Raw genomic sequence first — 22859 nt, forward strand, 5'->3', positions numbered from 1 at the left:
GCAAAATAATAAGTTAAATTTAATGAAGGTACTCTACATACCTCTATCACAATGACCTTTGACAGCACTGAAAAAACACTCTTGTATGTTATAGATACATAGTATACATTAATATTTGCTGGGCAGAATATGGTAGAAAGGAGTTCAAGGGTTAACCCTTAACTCAGCATGGCACCATGCCATCCTCAACACCCAACCTTCATGTGTTACAGTGCTCCGGTCAAAGGGCAATCAACAAAACTACAAAAATATAGACTACTGGTGTGTGCAAGTATAAAGAAAAAGCTAACTGTATTACCGTGCCTGGGTTTGAGCCTCAGGGTCACCCTTTACAGGTGGTGTGATCCTAGGAACCTTTCTGGGTCCTTAGGTCAATCTTTTTTTTTTTTTGAGAGGGAGTCTTGCTCTGTCACCAAGGCTGGAATGCAATGGCGCTCACTGCAACCTCCGCTTCCAGGGTTCAAGCGATTCTCCTGCCTCAGCCTCCTGAGTAGCTGGGATTACAGGTGGCCACCACCATGCCCGGCTAATTTTCATATTTTTTTAGTAGAGACAGGGATTCACCATGTTGGTCAGGCTGGTCTTGAACTCCTGACCTCAGGTGATCCACCTGCCTTGACCTCTCAAAGTGTCGGGATTACCACTGTGAGCCACCATGCCTGGCTCCCTTAAGTCAATATTAAGGAAATACCTAAACTACTCATAAATAAGGTAGGGATAATAATACTACCTATCATACAGCTTTTTGAAAAGACTAAATGACTTAACATATATATAAAGCATATTACAACTATAAATTGTAAATATTACTGAGTATTACTAGTGAAGCAAGCGGGGACCTGTCTGCTTTGTCCACTGCTTTTTTTCAACACCTAAACCAGTGCCTGATACCTAGTTAATGCTTTAAAAATATCCACACAAATAAATTTAGCGTAAGTCCACTGCCTAAGATGATAAAAGAAAAATTAGGTAAAGACAAATTAAGGTTAAGTCTAGTATAGCCTATAGGCAAAAATTATCTATACTACTAAATGAGACTCATAGGCCGGGTACAATGGCTCACACCTGTAATCCCAGCACTTTGGGAGGCCGAGACGGTAGATCACTTGAGCCCAGGAGTTCAAGACCAGCCTGGCCAACATAGTGAAACTCCTTCTCTATTAAAGATACAAAAAATTAGCTCGGCGTAGTGGCGCGAGCCTGTAACCCCAGCTATTCAGGAGGCAGAAGCAGAAGAATCGCTTGAACCCAGGAGGTGGAGGTTGCAGTGAGCCAAGATCACACCATTGCACTCCAGCCTGGGTGACGGGGGGAGACTCCATCTCAAAAAAACTAAATAAATAAGAGTGATAGTCAAAGCTCCCAGTACTGTAAATCAGACCATGCCCAAATGAAAGCATAAAAATCCACCAAGAGGGAGTTTCTGAACCTATTCTGGCTCAGGAGGCTGCCCAATTCGAAAAAAATTTTAAAAAAATAATAATAATAAATAGCCACCAGGAGAGTCTAAACTGTAAGGAACACTTCCACTTTGGAATTATAAGTACTCTTGCAGTCTGTTATCTGTACAAGCAAAAGAAAGATATTTCAAATTCTGAGATGATTTTTATGGTAAAGGGTTCTTCAATGATTCGCTTTCTTTCCTGCTTAGAGGGCCTTCTTTTAGAATCCTTGTTAAGGAATAAACAAATCACACTTTGTTCTTAGCACCCAAATAGCCCTGGGTCAAAACCATTACAACTCAAAGGCCAAAAGCAAACACATACACACACACACGCACACGCGCGCACACACTCCCTCCTCACCTGTTTGTTTTTGTTTTTGAGACGGAGTCTCACTCTATTTGCCCAGGCTGGAGTGCAGTGGCACAATCTCAGCTCACTGCAACCTCTACCTCCAGGGTTCAGGTGATTCTCCTGCCTCAGCCTCCCAAGTAGAGTAGCTGGGATTACAGGCACCCGCCACCACGCTCAGCTAATTTTTTGTATTTTTAGTAGAGGTGGGGTTTCGCCATGTTGGCCAGGCTGGTCTTGAACTCCTGACCTCAGGTGATCTGGCCTGCCTCGGCCTCCCAAAGTGCTGGGATTACAGGTTGAGCCACTGAGCCTGGCCCTGTTTGTTCTTTTACATTAACTTTACAATGTATTTGCCATGTTTTAAAAATAAATTTAATTGAAATTTTATTGAAATTGTATGAGACATGATTTAGTGCAAGATGCACACACAACATTATTATTACTGTTTCCATTAAGTTATGGCATATTTCTTTGTTTTCTGTAGTTGTCTTTTATATCTCTCAATAAAATTTGTGGCTCTGGTACATTTCATAATAATCATACATTATATTTCATTATTTCTAATTATTATAATGGATTGCATGTACATTTACTATGTACCAGATATTATGCAATATATTCATTATCTCAATTCATAAAACAATCATGTGATTTAGTTGGTGTTATTACTAGATTATTACCATTGTACAAATAAAGAAAACAAAGACAAAAGAAAGAAAAGAAAAGAGACTCAGCAAAATCAAACCAATAAAGACTTAATTAGAATTGTTGGGCATATAATAAAAATTTAATACAACTCAATGAAAGCAAAAAAAAAAAAAAATTTTTTTAATGACCAAGCAGATTTGAGAAGGAGCCAAACAGAAATTCCAGAAATAAAAACATAATTGTTGAAATTGAAGACAGATTTGACAGCAGATTACATAAAATTGAAAAGGAAAATGTAAACTGGAAGACAGGCTGAAGAAATTGCTCAGAATGAAGCCCAAAGAAGTTAAAAATAAGAAAGACAAACAAGAGACATGGAAGACAAGAGTGATAAGATGTTACAACTAACAGGAATTTCATAAGTAGAACAAGAAACTGTTAGGAAGGTTTTGTAAAAAAGATAATGACTTGGAATTTTCCCAAAGTGATGAAAAACTCCATCCTTCATATTCAGGAATATCAAGTTGGACAGATTTAAAAGGAAAAAAAAAAAAAACACCTAAATGTATCATCATAAAAACAATGGAACCCCGAAGAAAAGAATATATTGAAAACAACCTGAGAGAAAATTCACATTATCCATGAAAGAATATGGATTTAGACCAAGAGCTAATGTCTTAAAAATGGAAGAAAGAAGACAATGTACTAAGAAAAAATAATTACATACCAAATTAATATATCTTTTAATAAACAGGCCAAATATAAGACAATATTTAAGTCATAAAAACCAAACAAATACTGAATTTGCCAACTTAGAGACCTTCACTAAAGGAAATTCTGAGACGTTCTTCAGTAGAAGGGTGTTCCCCTAGATGGAAGACTTGAGTTGCGAGAAGAAATGGTGAGCATGTAAGAAGACAAATATGTGGGTAAACATAAATGAACACTGACTATACAACATGTAGTTTCCAGTGGATTAAGAATAAGATGAGAAGCAAAACCATAAAACTTCTAAAAATAATATAGTAAAACTACCTTAATAACCCCAGGGGGTTTTCATATAAAACCTAAACAAATTCTGTTCACCAAAAAAAACACTATCAGGATCAAAGACCCAAATATAAGAGGTAAAACTACAAAATGTGTAGAAGAAAACACAGGTATAAATCTGTGACCGTGAATTAGGCAATGGGTCTTAGATAAAACACCAAATGTAAGAGTGACAAAAGGAAAAAACAAACTGGACTTCAACAAAATTCAAAACTTTTGAACATCAAAGGATACTATCAGGAAAGTGAAAAGAACCCACAGAATGAGAGAAAATATCTATTAAGTCATACATCTGATGAGGAACTAATTTCCAGAATATATAAAGAATTCTTAGAATAACAAAAAGACAACCCAATTAAATAATGAGCAAACAATTTAAATGAACATTTCTCTAAAAAGATATACAAATGGCCAATCAGCACATGAAAAGATGCTCAACATCATTAGTCATTAAGGATATGCAAATGAAAACTACAAGTAGATACCACTTCACATCTCCAAGGATGGCTATTTTTTTTAAAAAAGGAAAATAACAGATGTTGGCAAGGAGGTAGGAAAAAATGGAACCTCCATACACTGCTGGTAAGAATATAAAATGGTACAGAGACTTTGGAAAACAGTTTTAAAGTTTTTCAAAAATTTAAACATAGATTTACCATATGCCCGCTCTTAGATATATAAAGAAAATTGTAAAAATACGACCACACAAAAACGAGTACATGAATCTCATCACAATACATTATTAATCATAGTCAAAAAATGAACACAACTCAAATATCCATCAACTAATGAATGGATAAACAAAATATAGCATACTCATGCAATGGGATTCAGGCATAAAAAGTAATGAGGTGCTGAGACAAGATACAACATGGATGAATCAGGACAACATGCTAAATAAATGAAGCCAAACACAAAAGGTCACATATGATTCTGTTTTTTCTGATATTTGGCATATGCTAGTCCATAGAGACAGAGAATAGACTAGTGGTTGCCAGCGACTGGGGAAAGGGGGAAATGGGGAGTAACTGCTAGTAGATATGGAGTTTCTTTTTGAAATGATAAAAATGTTCTAGAATCAGACAGTGGTGACAGCTGTACAACTTTATGAATACATTAAAAGCACTTAAAGCGCCTATAGTCCCAGCTACTCGGGAGGCTGTTGCAGGAGAATCGCTTGAACCTGGGAGGCAGAGGTTGCAGTGAGCCAAGATCGTACCACGGCACTCCAGCCTCGGTGACAGAGTGAGACTCCAAATCTGGGAAAAAACAAAATGCACTAAAATGCACTTAGTCTACACTTAGAGTGAATACTGGGCTAAAAGTGAAGTGACAGGCCACAAACTAGGCAAATCTTCTATACACATATCTGACAAGGGACTTCAGGAAATCCTAAAAATTTCAATGACAAAATAGGAGACTATAGACAAAAGGCTTGAACAATGCACACAAGGAACCCAAATAACCCATAAACAAATGAAAATAAGCTCAGCCTCCTTCCAAACCACAGAGAAGACTATTTCATATCCAACTGAAAAAACGATATCAAGTAAAGGCAAAAATGTGAACAAACCGGTACTCACATAAGCTGCCAGTGGGAATGTAAAATGGTGTTACTTCTTAGCAAATTTGGTATCATCTATTAAATAGTTCACTGTACATAATCTTGGGCCAAGCACTGTCATTCCTGGGCACATGCCCTAGAAAATCTCTACATGTGAACCAAAAACCAGCACCATTGTATAGAATAGAAAAAAAAAAATCAAAAATAGAATGGACAAACAAATTTCACTCTCTACAATCATATAATCAGACAGTGCAGCAAGGAAAATGAATGAATGTAAGAAAACCACAACAGTAGCAAAAAAACAGCAAGTCAGAATATATAAGGCATGATTCCTTTTATGTAAAGTTTCAAAATATGGAAAACTCAAAAATATCTTCTGTAGGGAGACAAACATACATTCTTAGAATATATTAAGCAAAGACATTTACTTGTTTCTTTTTCAGTTTAAGGATCTGCTGTTCTACTTTTGCAATTTCTCGATCTACACGATCCATACTCTGTATTAACTCTTCCTTTGAAAGTTTTGAAGGTGAAGCATTTTGATCATCTCCACATGGCTGCCCCGAAATTGGAGAGGATGGAGCTTCATGTTTGCCTCCGAATGCCGGATCCTTTAGAGAATAAAACCAAGAAAAACAATTTATTTCTCACTAATAGAGTCCAGATTGCCTTAAATGAAAAAGTCAGTTTTAAACCACAGCAGAGCCATGTGTACTATGTGTCTAATGAAACTTTTAGTAGTAACTTTCATATTCACATACATGCAAATTCTCACCTCACTTTTATAGTTTAGATATACCATGTACTATTTTGAAGACCCTAAAAGCTATGCAAAGTGAGGTGAGTTAGTGTTGATCAGCCTCTAGTATAACAATACTGAAATTATAGAGAATTTATAGGTAAATAATGCAATCATGACAAAGGAAGATACCAACTTCTCAGCCATTTCCTTGCAATGGCTCTTCAAGTGGTCTGAACAACTGGCTGGGAAATAGTATTATTCCAGGTAAAACCTGTGTGTCCACCCAACTTAACAACTATAACATGGCCAAGTGTTCCTATCAAAAGTTTTCAGGCTTTCCAAACCAAAACTGAGGTACACAAGTCAGAGAAGTAACTTAGGAACTTCAGTTGCTACTATCTCTAGGCCTACTTTCATAAAGGCCACACTACAGCATACGCAACATTTCCTTAGCCAAAAACATCCCATTGCACCTCCAAATCAGCAGAGCTGTAGCAGAATGAAAGCCCCTTCACCCAAAATCCACTACCCTCCAACACACATCCACACACACCCTATTAATTTCCAGTCTGCTGTAAAGACATAAGCAATATTATAAAACAGATAAATTTTAGAGTACTAATTTTACTTAGACTATGAGAAACCTACAATGAGGGTAGTTCACAGGATTACAGAACCCTAAAATGTATTAAATAATGATTAAGGAACTGTGAAAAGTCAATAGTTCTGAGTCAACAATGCATACAGGAGATAACTGGACAGTTGCTTCAAAATACCTTAGTACAGATATTTCAGCTAATATACACTAATGAAAAGCCTCATATTCTGTAATAGTATGCACTGAATCTAAGAGGCCTTCTGGGAAAATAAGATTATGGCTATACCCTAAAACCTGTACAATTCTGTAAGGAAAGCACCAATAAAAGCAATAACAACTCTAATAGACTTAATAGAATTAAAGCTCCAGTATCCTTTGCATCTGGCATACAGTCAATCTTTGGCAGCTTTAAGCCCTAGAGTTTACGATTCCTCTCTTAAGATGTAAATCCTTGAGGTCATTGGCTTCCAAAATAAACCAGTATGTTTCATCTAAATAAAATATCAGTGGCCAGGCACGGTGGCTCATGCCTGTAATCCCAGTACTTTGGGATGCTGAAGCAGACAGATCACAAGGTCAGGAGTTCGAGACCAGCCTGACCAACACGGTGAAACCCCGTCTCTACTAAAAAAATACAAAAATTAGCTGGGCGTGGTGGCGGGCACCTGTAGTCCCAGTTACTTGGGAGGCTGAGGCAGAAGAATGGCTTGAACCCAGGAGGCAGAGGTTGCAGTGAGCTGAGATTGCACTACTGCATTTCAGCATGGGTGACAGAGCGAGACTCCGTCTCAAAAAAAAAGAAAGAAAAAATCAGATTTGGTGTATAACCATCTTTATCAACCTTTGTTTCTCCCCCTCCCTCCTTTATCAATGTTAAAAAAAAAATACAAGAAAATTTGTCTTCACATTGTCTTTTCAATGCTCGAATCTTCACTAACACTGTGAAAAGCACAACAGTTCTTAAATTCACTAAACCAGCTACTACTTGCACTAAATGAAAACTAAATGCAGAATGTTTAAATATTTTTAAGTCTTCATGTGTTGTGAAGCCTTTTTCTTTCATTATGAGATGGTGTACTCCTAAGAACTTAGAAATGTTAATGCATAAAGAAAGATCTTTGGTGAACCACCAAGACTTTCATGATACATGAATATCATTCTCCCACTATATGCATATGAGCAAATTTGTGTTACAGAAGCATATATAATAGCAAAAGAGATTATATATTTTGATTCAGCAGACTTCAAAAGTGCTCCTCAGGTGATTCTGATGCATGCCCAAAGAATTAATATTACAAATGAATATTTTCCACTGATTTCCTTTCTAAATATTAAATATTTAACAATAAACCAAATCCTCAAGTGCCTACTTATATAACAGGAATAGGATGGTGGATCAAAACAGACAAGATATCTGCCTTCATGAACCTTACAATCTTGGCTTGAAACAGCCAGATACCAATCCTGAAGAAAAAGAATTAGATTCTTACCTCATATCTTACGTCAAAAAAAAAAAAGCCAAGTAATAGCAAACATTTATAAGAGGCTTATTAGCAAATCACAAAAAGCCTCAAGTTAAAAAAAAAAAAAAAAAAAAAAAGGATTCACATTATCTTGGGTTCAGGAAGACCAAAAGCAAAAGATACAAAAGACATTAGTTTTTAAAAAAGAGAGATTGATGGATAAAATAAAAAACAATCTTCCGCTGGGCACAATGGCTCACACCTGTAATCCCAGCACTTTGGGAGGCCGAGGCGGCAGATCACTAGAGGTCAGGAGTTCGAGAGCAGCCTGGCCAACATGGTAAAACCCCATCTCTACTAAAAATACAAAAATCAGCCAGGTATGGTGGTGCGAGCCTGTAATCCCAGCTACTTGGGAGGCTGAGGCAGGAGAATGGCTTGAACCCAGGAGGCAGAGGTTGCAGTGAGCATAGATGGCACCACTGCACTCCAACCTGGGTGATAGAAGAAGACTCCGTCTGAAAAAAAAAAAAAAACCAACCCACACACACAAAAACACAATCTTCTGCTTATCAAAACAGTAATAACAAATTAAAAAGGCAAATGATTAAACAGGAAAACCATTTGCAAAACATGCACTCTAACAACGCAATATAAAATAAACCAACAGAAAAATGGACAACATATATGAAAAAACAATTTACAAAACAGGAAAAATAACCAATAAACAAATAAAAAATGTTAAATTTTACTAACAATAAGTGTAAGTTAAAAACATTCATCAAATTAACAATCTTTTTGTTAAACAAGAGACACGTGGTGTCAGCAAGGATAAAAAAGAAGTGGGTACCTTTATTTATTTTTATTTTTATTTTTATTTTTTGAGATGAAGTCTCGCTCTTGTCCCCCAGGCTGGAGTGCAATGGCGCAATCTCAGCTCACTGCAACCGCCGCCTCCCGGGTTCAAGCGATTCTCTTGCCTCAGCCTCCCGAGTAGCTGGGATTACAGGCGCCTGCCACCACGCCCGGCTAATTTTTGTATTTTTAGTAGAGACGGCATTTTACCATGCTGGCCAGGCTGGTCTCGAACTCCTGACCTCTGGTGATCCGCCCGCCTCGGCCTCCCAAAGTGCTGGGATTACAGGCGTGAGCCACCGCGCCCAGCCAAGAAGTGGGTACCTTTATACACTGCTGTCAGGAGTTAGGAACTGGCCCTACTCTTTTGCAGGACAATCTGGAAATACCCACTGTACCATAAAAATCAACCTGGTCTATAATTAATTATACTAAAAGAAATCTACCTTAAGGAAATAAGTAAGAATGTATACAAATAAATCAACCTAAATAATGTATGGGCCAGCTGCAGTGGCTCACGCCTATAATCCCAGCACATTGGGAGGCCAAGGCGGGCAGATCACCTGAGGTCAGGAGTTCGAGACCAGCCTGGCCAACATGGTGAAACCTCGTCTCCACTAAAAATACAAATATTAGCTGAACTTGGTGGCCTGAGCCTGTAGTCCCAGCTACTCGGGAGGCTGAGGCAGGAGAATCGCTGGGAGGTATAGGTTGCAGTGAGCCAAGGTCGCACCACTGCACTCCAGCCTGGGCAACAAAGTGAGACTCCGTCTCAAAAAAAAACAATGCATGTCACAACACTGTACTTCTGAACAAACAGGTAACCTAAATGTATGAGGATTGATTAAATAACTTTATTTAATCAATGAACTTTATTTATTCATATGTGGAATACTAAGTAGCCACTAACAATACAGTTGTAAACTTACTGGCACAAAAAGAAGCTAAGCACATATTTAAGCAAAAGTAAAGTTAAACAGAATGTACAAAGTGAGCACATTAAAATATTCATACGGGCTGACTCTGGACACACTGCCTATGGGTTAGCCCTGTTCCACAAGGAGCAGCAAAAAAAAAAAAAAACCCATAAAATTAAATAAAATTAAAATTAAAATAATACACATACAAATAGGGAAGAATCAACATGAGAATGTTAATAACTTTTAAGTGGTAAACTGTAGGTAATTTTTTCTTTCAAGCTTATTTAACTCTTCTATAAATGATATACCTAGGCTTAACATTTAAAAAAAAATCTAACAAATGTTAGTTCTTTTTAAATCCTTACTTCTGGAGGTGGGCAGTTGGGAGAGAATGGGGACAGGGAGACGGAAGGAGAAGTATTAGTTAGTAGAAGGAGTCACGGTTTACACTTTAGGGGAAAAAAAGCAGGACTAGAGTCAGGGGTCCTGGGTTAATTTCAACTCAGGAGGTACTACCTAGGTCACTTAATTTTTCTGAAAATCCAGTTTCTCAACTATAACATGGAAATGGGTCACACTACAACACAACACATCCCATTTTAATGAATGAGTTTTTAAGACACTTTCCTGCTAAAAAACAAAATTCTATAGTTATAAATTACATTTGTGGTAATGTATTCAGCCATGGAAGATGACGTTTATTCACCATATTTTTAAATTTCTTTTTTTTTAATGCAGCAGAACATTTCTTATAAACCCCACAGTCTACTGTATGATAAAGATATTTCACATGATAAGGTGGGTCACAAAACACCTAGAAGCTTAGCTAATTTCTAGCTCATGGCAAAGAATTTTTCCCCATCCAACTTACTATTTTGAAAAATTTCAAATTTACTTAAAAGTTGAAGGAACAGTATAATGGACACTCATTTATCCTTCATCTAGCTTCACCAGTAGTTAACATTTTAACATATTTGCTTTCTGTGTGTGTCTGTGTGTGTCTGGGTGTGCATGTGTGTGTGTGTGTATAACTTCATTTTGGCTGAACTATTTGAAAATAAATTGTAGATACATTCACTAGCTTTTAAATTACTCTTCATTGCATAAAAACTCAAAGAAAATGTGTGGGTACTTATTTATCTGATATCAGGGAAGAAAGGGCAATTAGGCATAAAGGTTAATAAACATAGAAAAAAGATTTGATGGCAGTAAAAACATTTTAAACTTCAGTATGCTTTAAAAAAAGAAAAACTGAAACAAAAAGACACTGGGAAAAATATTAGTATATGTTGGTAAAAAGGTTAACACTTTACTGTTAAGAGTTTTTAAAATTAATTTATTCTGGCCGGGTGCAGTGGCTCACGCCTGTAATCCTAGCACTTTGGGAGGCTGAGGCGGGCGGATCATGAGGTCAGGAGATCGAGACCATCCTGGCTAACACGGTGAAACCCCGTCTCTACTAAAAACACAAAAAATTAGCCGGGCGTGATGACGGGCGCCTGTGGTCCCAGCTACTCGGGAGGCTGAGGCAGGAGAATGGCGCGAACCTGGGAGGTAGAGTTTGCAGTGAGCAGAGATCGCGCCTCTGCACTCCAGCCTGGGCGACAAAGCAAGACTCCGTCTCAAAAAAAAAAAAAAATTAATTTATTCTTTCTATGACAAATATTTATTCTGTATCTACTAAGCGTCAGGCACTTCCTAATCTGCAGAATTAATAATAAGCAAAGCAGAGAGTTGAAAAAGGTAAACATAGGCCGGGCACAGTGGCTCATGCCTGTAATCCCAGCACTTTGGGAGGCCGAGGTGGGTGGATCACAAGGTCAGGAGTTCAAGAGACCAGCCTGGCCAACATGGTGAAACCCTGTCTCTACTAAAAATACAAAAATTAGCTGGGCATGGTGGTGCGTCCCTGTAATCCCAGCTACTCGGGAGGCTGAGGCAGGAAAATTGCTTGAACCAGGACCTGGGAGGCAGAGGTTGCAGTGAGCCGAGATCGCGCCACTGCACTCCAGCCTGGGGTACAGAGTGAGACTCCATCTCAAAAAAAAAAAAAAGAAAAAGGTAAACATAGCGATAAAACAAGGACATACTACATGAGCAAACATTTCACAAAAGATGGGTAAACAAAAATAAGTGCATGGGGAAAGTTCTTAATAGAACTCGCATTGTTTGAAATGTCACAAAATATAGCTAAATATTAAAACTTGTTATCTTCGTACAGCATGGCAACTATAGCTAATAATATGTATTATATACTTAAAAATTGCTAAGAGTGGATTTTAAATGTTCTTACCACCAAAATAATAACTATGTGAGGTGATGAATATGTTAATTAGCTTGATGAGTTTCCCAATGTATACATATATCAAAATATCACACTGTATAAATATCACCATAAATATAAATATCACCATAAATATACACAATTTTTATTCCACAATAAAACTGGGGGAGGGTCGTTATCTCCAAGTTACAGGATTACAGGTAACTTTTTTCCTATTTTCCAAGTTTTCTATAAGTATGTATTACTTACATAAATTAGGAACAATTTTCTTTTGTATAGAACTTATAAGCACAATTCAACCTTACCTGGATGTGTTTTCTCCCATATAGCAGTTAATAAACTGCTACTAAATTTAAGGGACTTATTTAAAATTTAATCAAGATTTAACAAAACTAGTAGCCTTGAGTACCTCTGACCACATTTTATAGCCAGCAAGCCAGTAAAAAAATGCTTGAGCATTATTTAATAGAAATTCTTCTTTATGGGAGCAGTCTTTTTGGATTGTTTTCACTTACCAAAAAGGCAAAAGTGCTCACTTTAGCAGTCTGGAGCACTCATCTGTGGTTTCTAGTTTTGTTTAACAAAATTTTTACTTTCCCATACCACTAACCTTTACAGACTAGTGTAACTGGACTTTCTTTGAGGTGCTATGCATGAGTATAACTAAATAAACATTACAAACCTACAACTCTACAGGGTAAGAGAACAAATATTTACCTTCTTAGCATCTGCAGAAGCCCTCAGCCCTTCTGGCAGTGGGTGCACTAAAGGCAAAACCGCAGCACTGACACGCTGAAAATGAGAATCAGAAACCTGTTCCAGACGTGGTCGCTTCGATTCCAGTGAATCATGATCCACTGGGGATGGGCCTGGATGAAACGGTTCATAACTAGTTCTCCTTTCTTGAGGCCTAATACATACAAAGAAAATAAACACTTGAAAATTTGTAAGTGATGTACAACTCCCTGCTAACATCCCTGGTTAGACTTTTAAATAATAATGAAAAAGTCATGCTTACATTCAAAGTGAATCCGTACCCCTTCTGTTCCCACCCCCAAAGAATATATACCTCACTATAGTACCATTAAACTTCTAGTCTAATTTTTAAAAAAGGTTTGAATTAGCTGGGCGTGGTAGTGGGCGCCTGTAATCGCAGCTACTCGGGAGGCTGAGGCAGGAGAATTGCTTGAACCTGGGAGGTGGAGGTTGCAGTGAGCTGAGATCGTGCCACTGCACTCCAGCCTAGGCAACAATGTGAGACTCTGTCTTAAAACAAAAAAAAAAGGTTGGGGGGGGAGGATTAAAAACTAATCTAGAAGTGAAAGACAAAACAAAACATTTGCAGAAAGTTTAGTTGCTGAAGAATATCTATAAACTAATATTTTTTAATGTTAAAATGCCATAATAATTAAATTTGGGATAATATAAACCAGAAGAGCCACCATTTTTCAAGCAATAATAAAAACAAGCAAGAAATAAAAATCTCCCAGCTATTGTTACATAGAAAGAGAAATGACCTCACTTATGAGGTACCATTCAGTCTTAAAGACAAGTCTCTTGAGGAGAAATCCAACATTGCTTCTAAAACATCATCCTGGCCCCAAAAACATGTATTCTGTCTAGCTTCCCTAAATACATAACTTGAAGATCAGAATCTTTCATTTCTTTACAGGATGTATTGTTGAGTCCTGCTCGTGAGTGCTCATTAAGTTGACTTTTCATTTTCTACCAGGTGTTTACAGAGGTGATATTGTATCTCATGGCCAACCTGTAAACTAATGCTTTGCAAAGCAATATTTCACTGAAAACAGAATCGCTGGGTTTCATATTGAGGACAGACAATGAAATGAATGCTAAATTCTTTTTTTGTTTATTTGTTTTTTGAGGCCTAGGCTGAAGTGCCCCATCTTGGCTCACTGCAACCTCCACCTCCTAGATTCAAGTGATTCTCCTGCCTCAGCCTCCCCAGTAGCTGGGATTACAGGCGCGAGCCACCATGCCAGGCTAATTTTTGTAGAGATTAGGTCTCGCTATGTTGCCTAGACTGGTCTCGAACTCCTGAGCTAAGCAATCCACCTGCCTCAGCCTCCCAAAGTGCTGAGATTACAGGCGTGAGCCACCGCACCTGGCCTGAATGCTAAATTCTGTAAAATTATTATACTTCAAAATTTTAAAGCTCATTCAACACACAGAATCCTATTATCTTAAAATTCAGAGTGACATCACAAAAAACTTCAGGAGTGGGAAACTTCAGGAACAAGACAAAGATGACTGCATTCACCATTTACATTCAATATGGTATTGGAAATTACCGTCAGAGCACTAGGAAAGAAAAAGAAATAAAAGGTATCCAAATTAAAAAGAAATAAGCATTTTTATTCAAGACAACATGATTCCATATGTGGCACCCTAAAGAATTGGCAAAAAAAACTATTAGAGCTAACAAATAAATACATCGAAGTTGCAGGATACAAAATCAACACACAAAACTCGGTTGTATTCTATACACTAGCATTAAAGAATCCAAACATGAAACTTAAAAAACAATACATTTATGCTGAGTGCGGTGGCTCACACCTGTCATCCCAGCACTTTGGGAGGCCGGAGCGTGTGGATCATCTGAGGTCAGGAGTTCGAAACCAGCCTGACCAACATGGAGAAAAACCCATCTCTACTAAAAAATACAAAATTAGTCAGACATGGTGGTGCACGCCTGCAATCCCAGCTACTCGGGAGGCTGAGGTGGAAGAATCGCTTGAACCCGGGAGGCAGAGGTTGCGGTGAGCCAAGATCATGCCATTGTACTCCTGCATGGGCAACAAGAGCGAAACTCCATCTCAAAAAAAAAAAGCAATACATTTATAAGAGCACCCAAAAGAACATAGCTAGGAATAAATATGACCAAGGAGGCTTACGACTTTAAACACTGAAAACCACAAAACATTGCTCGAAGAAATAAAAGACTTAATACATAGTAAGAAATCTCAAATTCATATGTTGGAAGATAATGTCATTAAATGACAATACTACACAAAGCAACCTGTGGATTCAATGTAATCTCTATCAAATGCCATTGGCTTTTTTTGCAGAAATAGAAAAACTCATCATGAAATTCATATGGAATCTCAAGGGATTACAAACAGCCAAACAATCTTGGAAAAGAACAAAGTTGGAAAACTCACACTTCACCTTTTAAAGCTTACTACAAAGCTATTATAATCAAAAGATTCATCCTCCACTAAGGCCAGAGGTAATCTACCCAAGTAATGCCTTAGCTAGACTTCTGCCCTCAGTTGCCCCCTCAGCTAGAACATAACCTACAAAAGCATAATTTTCAAGTATTACATTTCATTTCCAGCAACTCTGCCTCTGAGATTTATCAAAGCCAGAAGGTGAGGCATATCATACCCAGTACTGGAGAAGAAACTAAGGTACCAAGGAACAGGACAACTAAGAAAACAATGAGTATGGAATGCTTTTTTTCTATCTAGAAATCAGACTACTTCCCATTTCAGCCTGCCAATCCTTTTTAGAAGAACAAATCTACTCAGCCATAAATAAATATATAATTTAATGTATAAAATCTCAGAAATTTAAATAAACAACAAAAATATTTGCTAAGTACAATTTAATATTAGGAGTTCTGGTAGAACTAAGCATGAAATCTCCAATTTAAATTAATGCATTTGCCTTTTAAAATTAACACCAGTAGAATGGTATACTTTGAAAACGATCTGGTAGTTTCTCAAATAGTTAAATAAAATAGAGTTACCACATGACCCAGCAATTCCACTCCTAGGTATCCAACCAACAGAAAGGAAAATATACGTACAAACAAAAACTTGTACATGAATGTTCACAGCAGAATTATTCATAATTGTCAAAAAGTAAAAATGATCCAAACACCCATCAGCTGATAAAAATAAATAAACTGTGTATACAAAAAAAAAAAAAACACCTAACAGCAAATTTTCACATAAAGAAATCTTTGCAGGGCCGGATGCTGTGGCTCACGCCTGTAATCCCAAGACTTTGGGAGGCCGAGATAAGTGGATCACTTGAGGTCAGGAGTTCGAGACCAGCCTGGTCAACAAGGTGAAAGCCCATCTCTACAAAAAGTACAAAAATTAGCCGGGCGTGGTGGTGCACGCATGTAGTCCCAGCTACTTGGGAACCTGAGGCAGGAGAATCGCTTGAACCCTGGCAGAGGTTGCAGTGAGTCAAGATCACGCCACTGCACAACACAACAGTCTGGGTGACAGAGCAAGACTCATGTCTTTAAAAAAACAAAAAACAAAAAAAAACTCTGTAGGCTTGCAAACTCTGTAAAGTTCCCCATTTTACTGACTTTTGTCATCTCGTAACACCACCTTTAAACATCTTTAAAACAAATTAAAGTTACAAAACACATTTAAGTAACTATACTTTATCATTCGAATTTTAAAGAATTTTAAAGCAGTCTGATTTCTTGCTAAAAGAGAATGTTTCATACTCAATGTTTTTCTGAATTTTCCTGTGCCCTGGTTGCCAGATGTAATGGCTCACACACGTTTCCCATCACTTTAGGGGGCCAAGGCAAGAGGATCGCTTGATGGTGGGAGTTTGAGACCAGTCCAGGCAACATAGCAACTCTGTCTCTACAAAAATAAAAAATTTGTCAGGCACAATGCCATGCACCTGTAATCCGAGCTACTCAGAAGACTGAGGCAGGAGGATCACTTGAACCCAGGAGTTTGGAGACTTCGTCTCTTTAAAAAAAAAAAGATGGGTTTATGGCTAACTACCAATCCTCTTACCATGGCATCCATTCTTTGTTTGGCTGGATTCGGTCATCAAGAAATTCTTAGGCCAGATGCGGTGGCTCACACCTGTAATCCCAGCACTTTGGGAGGCCAAGGCAGGTGGATCACCTGAGGTCAGGAGTTCGAGACCAGCCTGGCCAACATGGAGAAACCCCATCTCTACTAAAAATACAAAAAAATTAGCCAGGTATGGAGGCGCATGCCCATAATCCCAGCTACTTGGGAGGCTGAGGTAGGAGAATCACTTGAACCCGGGAAGCGGAGGTTGCAGTGAGCCGAGATCGCATCATTGCACTCCAGCCTGAACAACAAGGGCAAAACTCCATCTCAAAAAAAAAAAAAAAAAGAAAAAGAAGAAATTCTTTCAGGTTTGTTTTGTTTTGCTTTGTTTTGTTTGAAACAGAGTGTCACTCTGTCTCCCAGGCTAGAGTACAGTGTTGCCATCTCCCCTCACTGCAACCTCCACCTCCTGGGTTCAAGAGATTCTCCTGCCTCAGACTCCAGAGTAGCTGGGATTACGGGCGTGTGCCACCACTCCCAGTTAATTTTTATATTTTTAGTAGAGACAGGGTTTCGCCATGTTGGCCAGGCTGGTCTCGAACTCCTGACCTCAGGTGATATGCCTGCCTCAGCCTCCCAAAGTGCTGGGACTGCAGGTGTGAGCCACCACGCCCGGCCTCTTTCAGTTTTAGATGCTATAATTGCTCAGTGCTTTCATGTCTAAGAACATCTACCTGTTGTGTTTATTGTTAAACTGTCTGGTATAATATTCTTGAATATCAATTTCTTTTATTCAGAACTTTGTAGCGACTGCTTCACTATTTTCTGTCACTCAATTCTGCTATGTAGAAGTTTGTAGCCTGACTCTTCCATCTTGTGGAGCATTTATTTTGTTTCCTGAATTCCTAATTCTTTTACTTATCCTTGAAATTTAATTCCTTAACCATGATCTGTCTAGGTATGGATCATTCTTTCTGTATAAATTTTTCCTGGAACAAGATACGTTTTATCAACCTGTAGAATCTATCAATTCTTCCTTAACTTTACGGGGAATTTCTGTATTATGAATATTATTACTGTTCCTTTACCAGGTTTTCCACCTCAAAAACATGTTCTTATAGTATACTGGATGATCTTTATTTGTCCTCCCTACAAGTTCTTTCTAATTGTCTTAATCTTTGTCTTTTTCTTCTGCACTCACTCTAATTATATCAAGACTTTGTTCTAAGACAAGGTTTACCTTAAGCCACATCTACTTTATTCCTTTTCTTTCTAATTTTATATCTTGAGGGCACTCAAATGTCTAACTACATTTAGCCCATCTGGCTGTCTTATCATTTTGTTTTTGAATACTTCATTATTTAAGTTCTTTTATAGTGCATAGCACTTACGAGGCATGCTCTTTGTTTATGTTTCTTACACGTGGCGATTTTATTTTTGGCATACTGTATTGCTTTAATTTTCTTTTCCAGGAATATATTCATCTCGTTTGTGCCATTCCCCACCCTCCTGCTCAGGTACATTGTGGCAGCCTTTCTCTTTGGCGTGGGATAGTCTGGGTGGGTTCTCCTTGATTGTTCCCACTTTTTCTGGCATGTGTTCATCTTCTCTGCAAATGGAAGAATAGGTATGGCTTTCTAAATACTGTTCTACGGCCCAAGGGAGCAAGGAAGTGGGGCAAAGGAGGAAAAATCTTGGTTAGGTTAGGAAACATCTTGGTTAGCCTTTGCTAAGGACTCTGGCCCCCTCTACCAGCCAGACATGTAGACCACTCCAAAGGGTTCTGGCTCATCACTTTACAGAATGGCACATCCCAACTGTCCTTTCTGCAGCTGTTGAGAAACCAGGATGGCATAATGGGAATTCTCAAGCAAACCAATCACCACCACCAATTGAAATTTTCTCCAATCAAAGAATATTTATGAGAAATCCTAGGATTTCACTAACTTACTTTCTTCGATACTGCTTTTTTTTAATTTTCTTTTTAAAAAACTCACGTTCCGCCAGGCACAGTGGCTCACGCCTGTAATCCCAGCACTTTGGGAGGCTGAGGCGGGCGGATCACCTGAGGTCAGGAGTTCGAGACTAGCCTGGCCAACGTGGTGAAACCCCACCTCTACTAAAAATATAAAATTAGCCAGTCATGGAGGCAGGCACCTGTAATCCCAGCTACTCTTGAGGCTGAGGCATGAGAATCCCTTCAACCCGGGAGGCAGAGGTGAGCCAAGATTGCGCCACTGCACTCCAGCTTGGGCAAAAAGAGCAAAACTCTGTCTCAAAAAAATAAAACAGGCCGGGCGTGGTGGCTCACGCCTGTAATCCCAGCACTTTGGGAGGCTGAGGTGGGCAAATCACAAGGTCAGGAGATTGAGACCATCCTGGCTAACACAGTGAAACCCCATCTCTACTAAAAATACAAAGAATCAGCCGTGCATTGGTAGCACGAGCCTGTAGTCCCAGCTACTCGGGAGGCTAAGGCAGGAGAATTGCTTGACCCCAGGAGGCAGAGGTTCCAGTGAGCTGAGATCACGCCACTGCACTCCAACCTGGGCGACAGAACGAGACTCCATCTCAAAAAAAAAAAAAAAAAAGAATAGAATAAAATGAAATGAAATAAAATAAAAACTCATATTCCTTGACTCATAAAACAATAATGCTACTTTAACAATAGAATATAGGAGGCCAAGTCATTCAAGATACTTGTAATTCTTTCCGTGAATCCCACTTTTCTAAGTTTTTGACAATAGCTGTCTTTCCTTGTTTATAAAAGGGTAAATTTTTAGCCTTTTTGAAAAATATATATTTTTGTACATTTTTTAGATATTAGGGGACAAGTAAGCTGAATTCTCTCTCCAAACTTAACCAAGAAATGTATTATATAATAATTTTAGGCTGGGAGTGGTGGCTCATGCCTATAATCCTAGCACTTTGGGAGGCCGATGCAGGTGGATCACCTGAGGTCAGGAGTTTAAGACCAGGTTGGCCAACATGGTGAGACCTTGTTTCTACTAAAAATACAAAAAAAGTATTTTTTTTTGTAGTGCCTATAGTTCCAGCTAATCGGAGGCTAAGGCAGAAGAATCGTTTGAACATGAGAGGCAGAGGTTGCAGTGAGTCAAGATCGTGCCACTGCACCCCAGCCTGTGCGTCAGAGTGAGACTCCATCTCAAATAAAATATTATTATATTTCAAATCTTTGATCATCTTAAAACCCAAACAGTGAGCACATTTTTGAAATGGGAAATCAGGTACCTTATAAAATTGCTGAAATCAGAAAGGAAATTTATAAAGGTAATTATATTTCAAAATACCTTAGAATTCATATAAATAAAATAAAAATGAAAATGAAGAAATTACAACAGACGCCTCAGAAATAAAAAGGATCATAAGGAACTATATGAACCATTATATGTCAATAAATTGGATAACCTAGAGGAAATGGATAAATTCCTAGAAAAACACAACCTACCAAGATTGAGTTAAGCAGAAATAGAAAGCCTGAACAAACGAACAACAAATGAAGAGGCTGAAGAAGTAATCAAAAACTTCTCAACAAAGAAAACTCCAGGATCTGAAGGCTTCATGGCAGAATTCTACTGAATAGTCAAAGAAAAATATATACCAACTCCTCCTAAACTCTTCCAAAAAATAGAGCTAGAGGGACTATTTCCGAAAACATTATATGAGGCCAGCATATCTAAGTCAAAGGCATTTAAGTTGATATCTAAGTCAAGGACGTCACAAGAAAACAAAACTAGAGGTCAATCTCTCTAATGAACACTGATGCAAAAATCCTCAATAAAGGCCGGGCGTGGTGGCTCACACCTGTAATCCCAGCACTTTGGGAGGCCAAGGCGGGCAGATCACGAGGTCAGGAGATAGAGACCATCCTGGCTAACACAGTGAAACCCTGTCTCTACTAAAAGTACAAAAATTAGCTGGGCATGGTGGTAGGCGCCTGTAGTCCCAGCTACTCAGGAGGCTGAGGCAGGAGAATGGCGTGAAGCCAGGAGGCAGAGCTTGCAGTGAGCCAAGATCGTGCCACTGCACTCCAGCCTGGGCAACAGAGCGAGACTCTGTCTCCAAAAAAAAAAAAAAAAAAAAAACCTCAATAAAATATTAACAAACTGAACTCAACAACACATCACGAAGATTACAAACAAACCACTAGCAAGTGGGATTTATCCTTGGCATGCAAGGCTGGTTTAACATACACAATTCCATCAATGGGATATATCACATTAAGAGAAGTGAAAACAATGGGAAAAGGACCTAAACGACATTTCTCCAAAGAAAACATAAAAACGGCCAAGAGATATATAAAATGGTGCGCAATATCACTAATCACAATGGAAATGCAAATTAAAACTACAATGAGATCTCACCTCACACCTGTAAGGATGGCTATTCTCCAAAAGATAACAAATGTTGGCGAGGGTATGGAGAAAAGGGAACCCTAGTATTTTGTTGGTGGGAATGTAGATTGTTATAGCCATTATGGGAAACAGTATGGAAGGTCCCAAAGAAATTAAAAATACAACTACTATAGACCCAGCAATCCCTCTTCTGGTTGTATACTCAAAAGGAATGAAATCACCACCTCATAAAGATATCTGGGCTGGGCTCAGTGGTTCATGCTTGTAATCCTAGCACTTTGGGAAGATGAGGCAGAAGGATCGCTTGAGGCCAGGAGTTCAAGACCAGCCTGGATATAGTGAGACCCTATCTCTACAAAAAATACAAAAATTAGCCAGGCACAGTGGCATGCACCTGTGGTGCCAGCTACCCGGGAGGCAGCAGTGGGAGGATCGTTTGAGCCTGGGAGGTCCAGGCTGCAGTGAGCCATGATCATGCCACTGTACTCCAGCCTGAGTGACAGAGCAAGTCCCTATCTCAAAAAAAAAGAATAAAACAACAACCAGATACCTACACTCCCATGTTCATGGCAGCATCATTCACAATAGTTAATATATAGAAACAACCTAGATGCCCACTGACAGATGAATGGATAAAGAAAATGTGCAGGCCAGGCACAGTGGCTCACTCCGGTAATCCCAGCACTTTGGGAGGCCGAGGTGGGCGGATCACTTGAGGTCTGGAGTTCAAGACCAGCCTGGCCAACATGGCAAAACCCTGTCTCTACTAAAAATACAAAAATTAGCTGGGCATGGTGGCACATACCTGTAGTCCCAGCTACTCCAGAGGCTGAGGCAGGAGAACTGCTTCAACCCAGGAGGTAGAGGTTGCAGTGAACCAAGGTTGCGCCATTGCACTCCAGCTTGGGTGACAGAGTGAGACTCTGTCTAAAAAAAAAAAAAAAAAAAAGAAAAGAAAATGTGATGTGTGTGTGTATACATATATATGTATATGTGTGTGCATGTGTGTGTGTATATATATAAATATTATTCATCTTTAAAAAAGAAAAAAATCCTTTCATATGCCATAACACGGATGGACCATGCTGAAACCATGCTGAAATAAGCCAGACACAAAAAGAAAAATATTGCATGATCTCCCCTATATATGAAATATTAAAAAAAAAAAAAGCACTCAAACTCAAATACACAGGGATAGAGAATGAAACAGTGGTTCACTGGTTGAGGATAGGGAAATAAGGAGATGGAGGTCAAAGGATACAAAACAGCAGATGTGTGGGATGAACAAGTCTAGAGATCTAATGTATAACATGAGGACTAAAGTTAATACAATTGTATTATATTAGGGATTTTTGCTAAATGGGTAGATTTTAGCTATTCATCACCAAAACAAAGTATGTGAGATGACAGATATGTTCATTGGCTAAACTGTGTGTATCCCATAACATCATGTAAACCTCAAATATACATAATAAAATTTATTTTAATACGTAAATGTAAAAATCACTCAACTTGAGGGCTCTACAAAAACAGGACAGACAGAATATGGTCAGCACCAACTAGCCTTAGTTTGGCAACCTCTGTCCTAGATAATAAAAAAAGTGAAAACAGCAAACAAATAAAACTAAACCTCTAGTGCTGCAAAAGAACAATTTGAAATGATGATGTCAATACTGAAAAAAGAGAATGGCAAAAGTATGGGTAACAAACTTTTTTTTCCCAAACCAAGTGGTTTCTAATTCTTTGCTTTTGTATCAA

At 38.4% G+C, this 22859-nt stretch overlaps 1 protein-coding gene across 20 annotated transcripts in view; it reads right to left on the reverse strand.

Moving 5' to 3' along the window:
• Positions 1-22859, reverse strand: part of NCOR1 (nuclear receptor corepressor 1) — a 185405-nt gene that overhangs the window by 124123 nt on the left and 38423 nt on the right. For all 20 annotated transcript variants that reach the window (XM_054536273.2, XM_054536269.2, XM_054536266.2 and 17 more), the window contains exons 4-5: positions 12641-12833; positions 5490-5672 (exon numbers count right to left, since the gene is read on the reverse strand). In XM_054536273.2, coding sequence (XP_054392248.2) covers positions 5490-5672; positions 12641-12833 — 376 coding nt within the window. The remainder of the gene's footprint in view (positions 1-5489; positions 5673-12640; positions 12834-22859) is intronic.

This window comes from Pongo abelii, chromosome 19 (assembly GCF_028885655.2).
Source record: "Pongo abelii isolate AG06213 chromosome 19, NHGRI_mPonAbe1-v2.0_pri, whole genome shotgun sequence".
NCBI lineage: Eukaryota > Metazoa > Chordata > Mammalia > Primates > Hominidae > Pongo > Pongo abelii.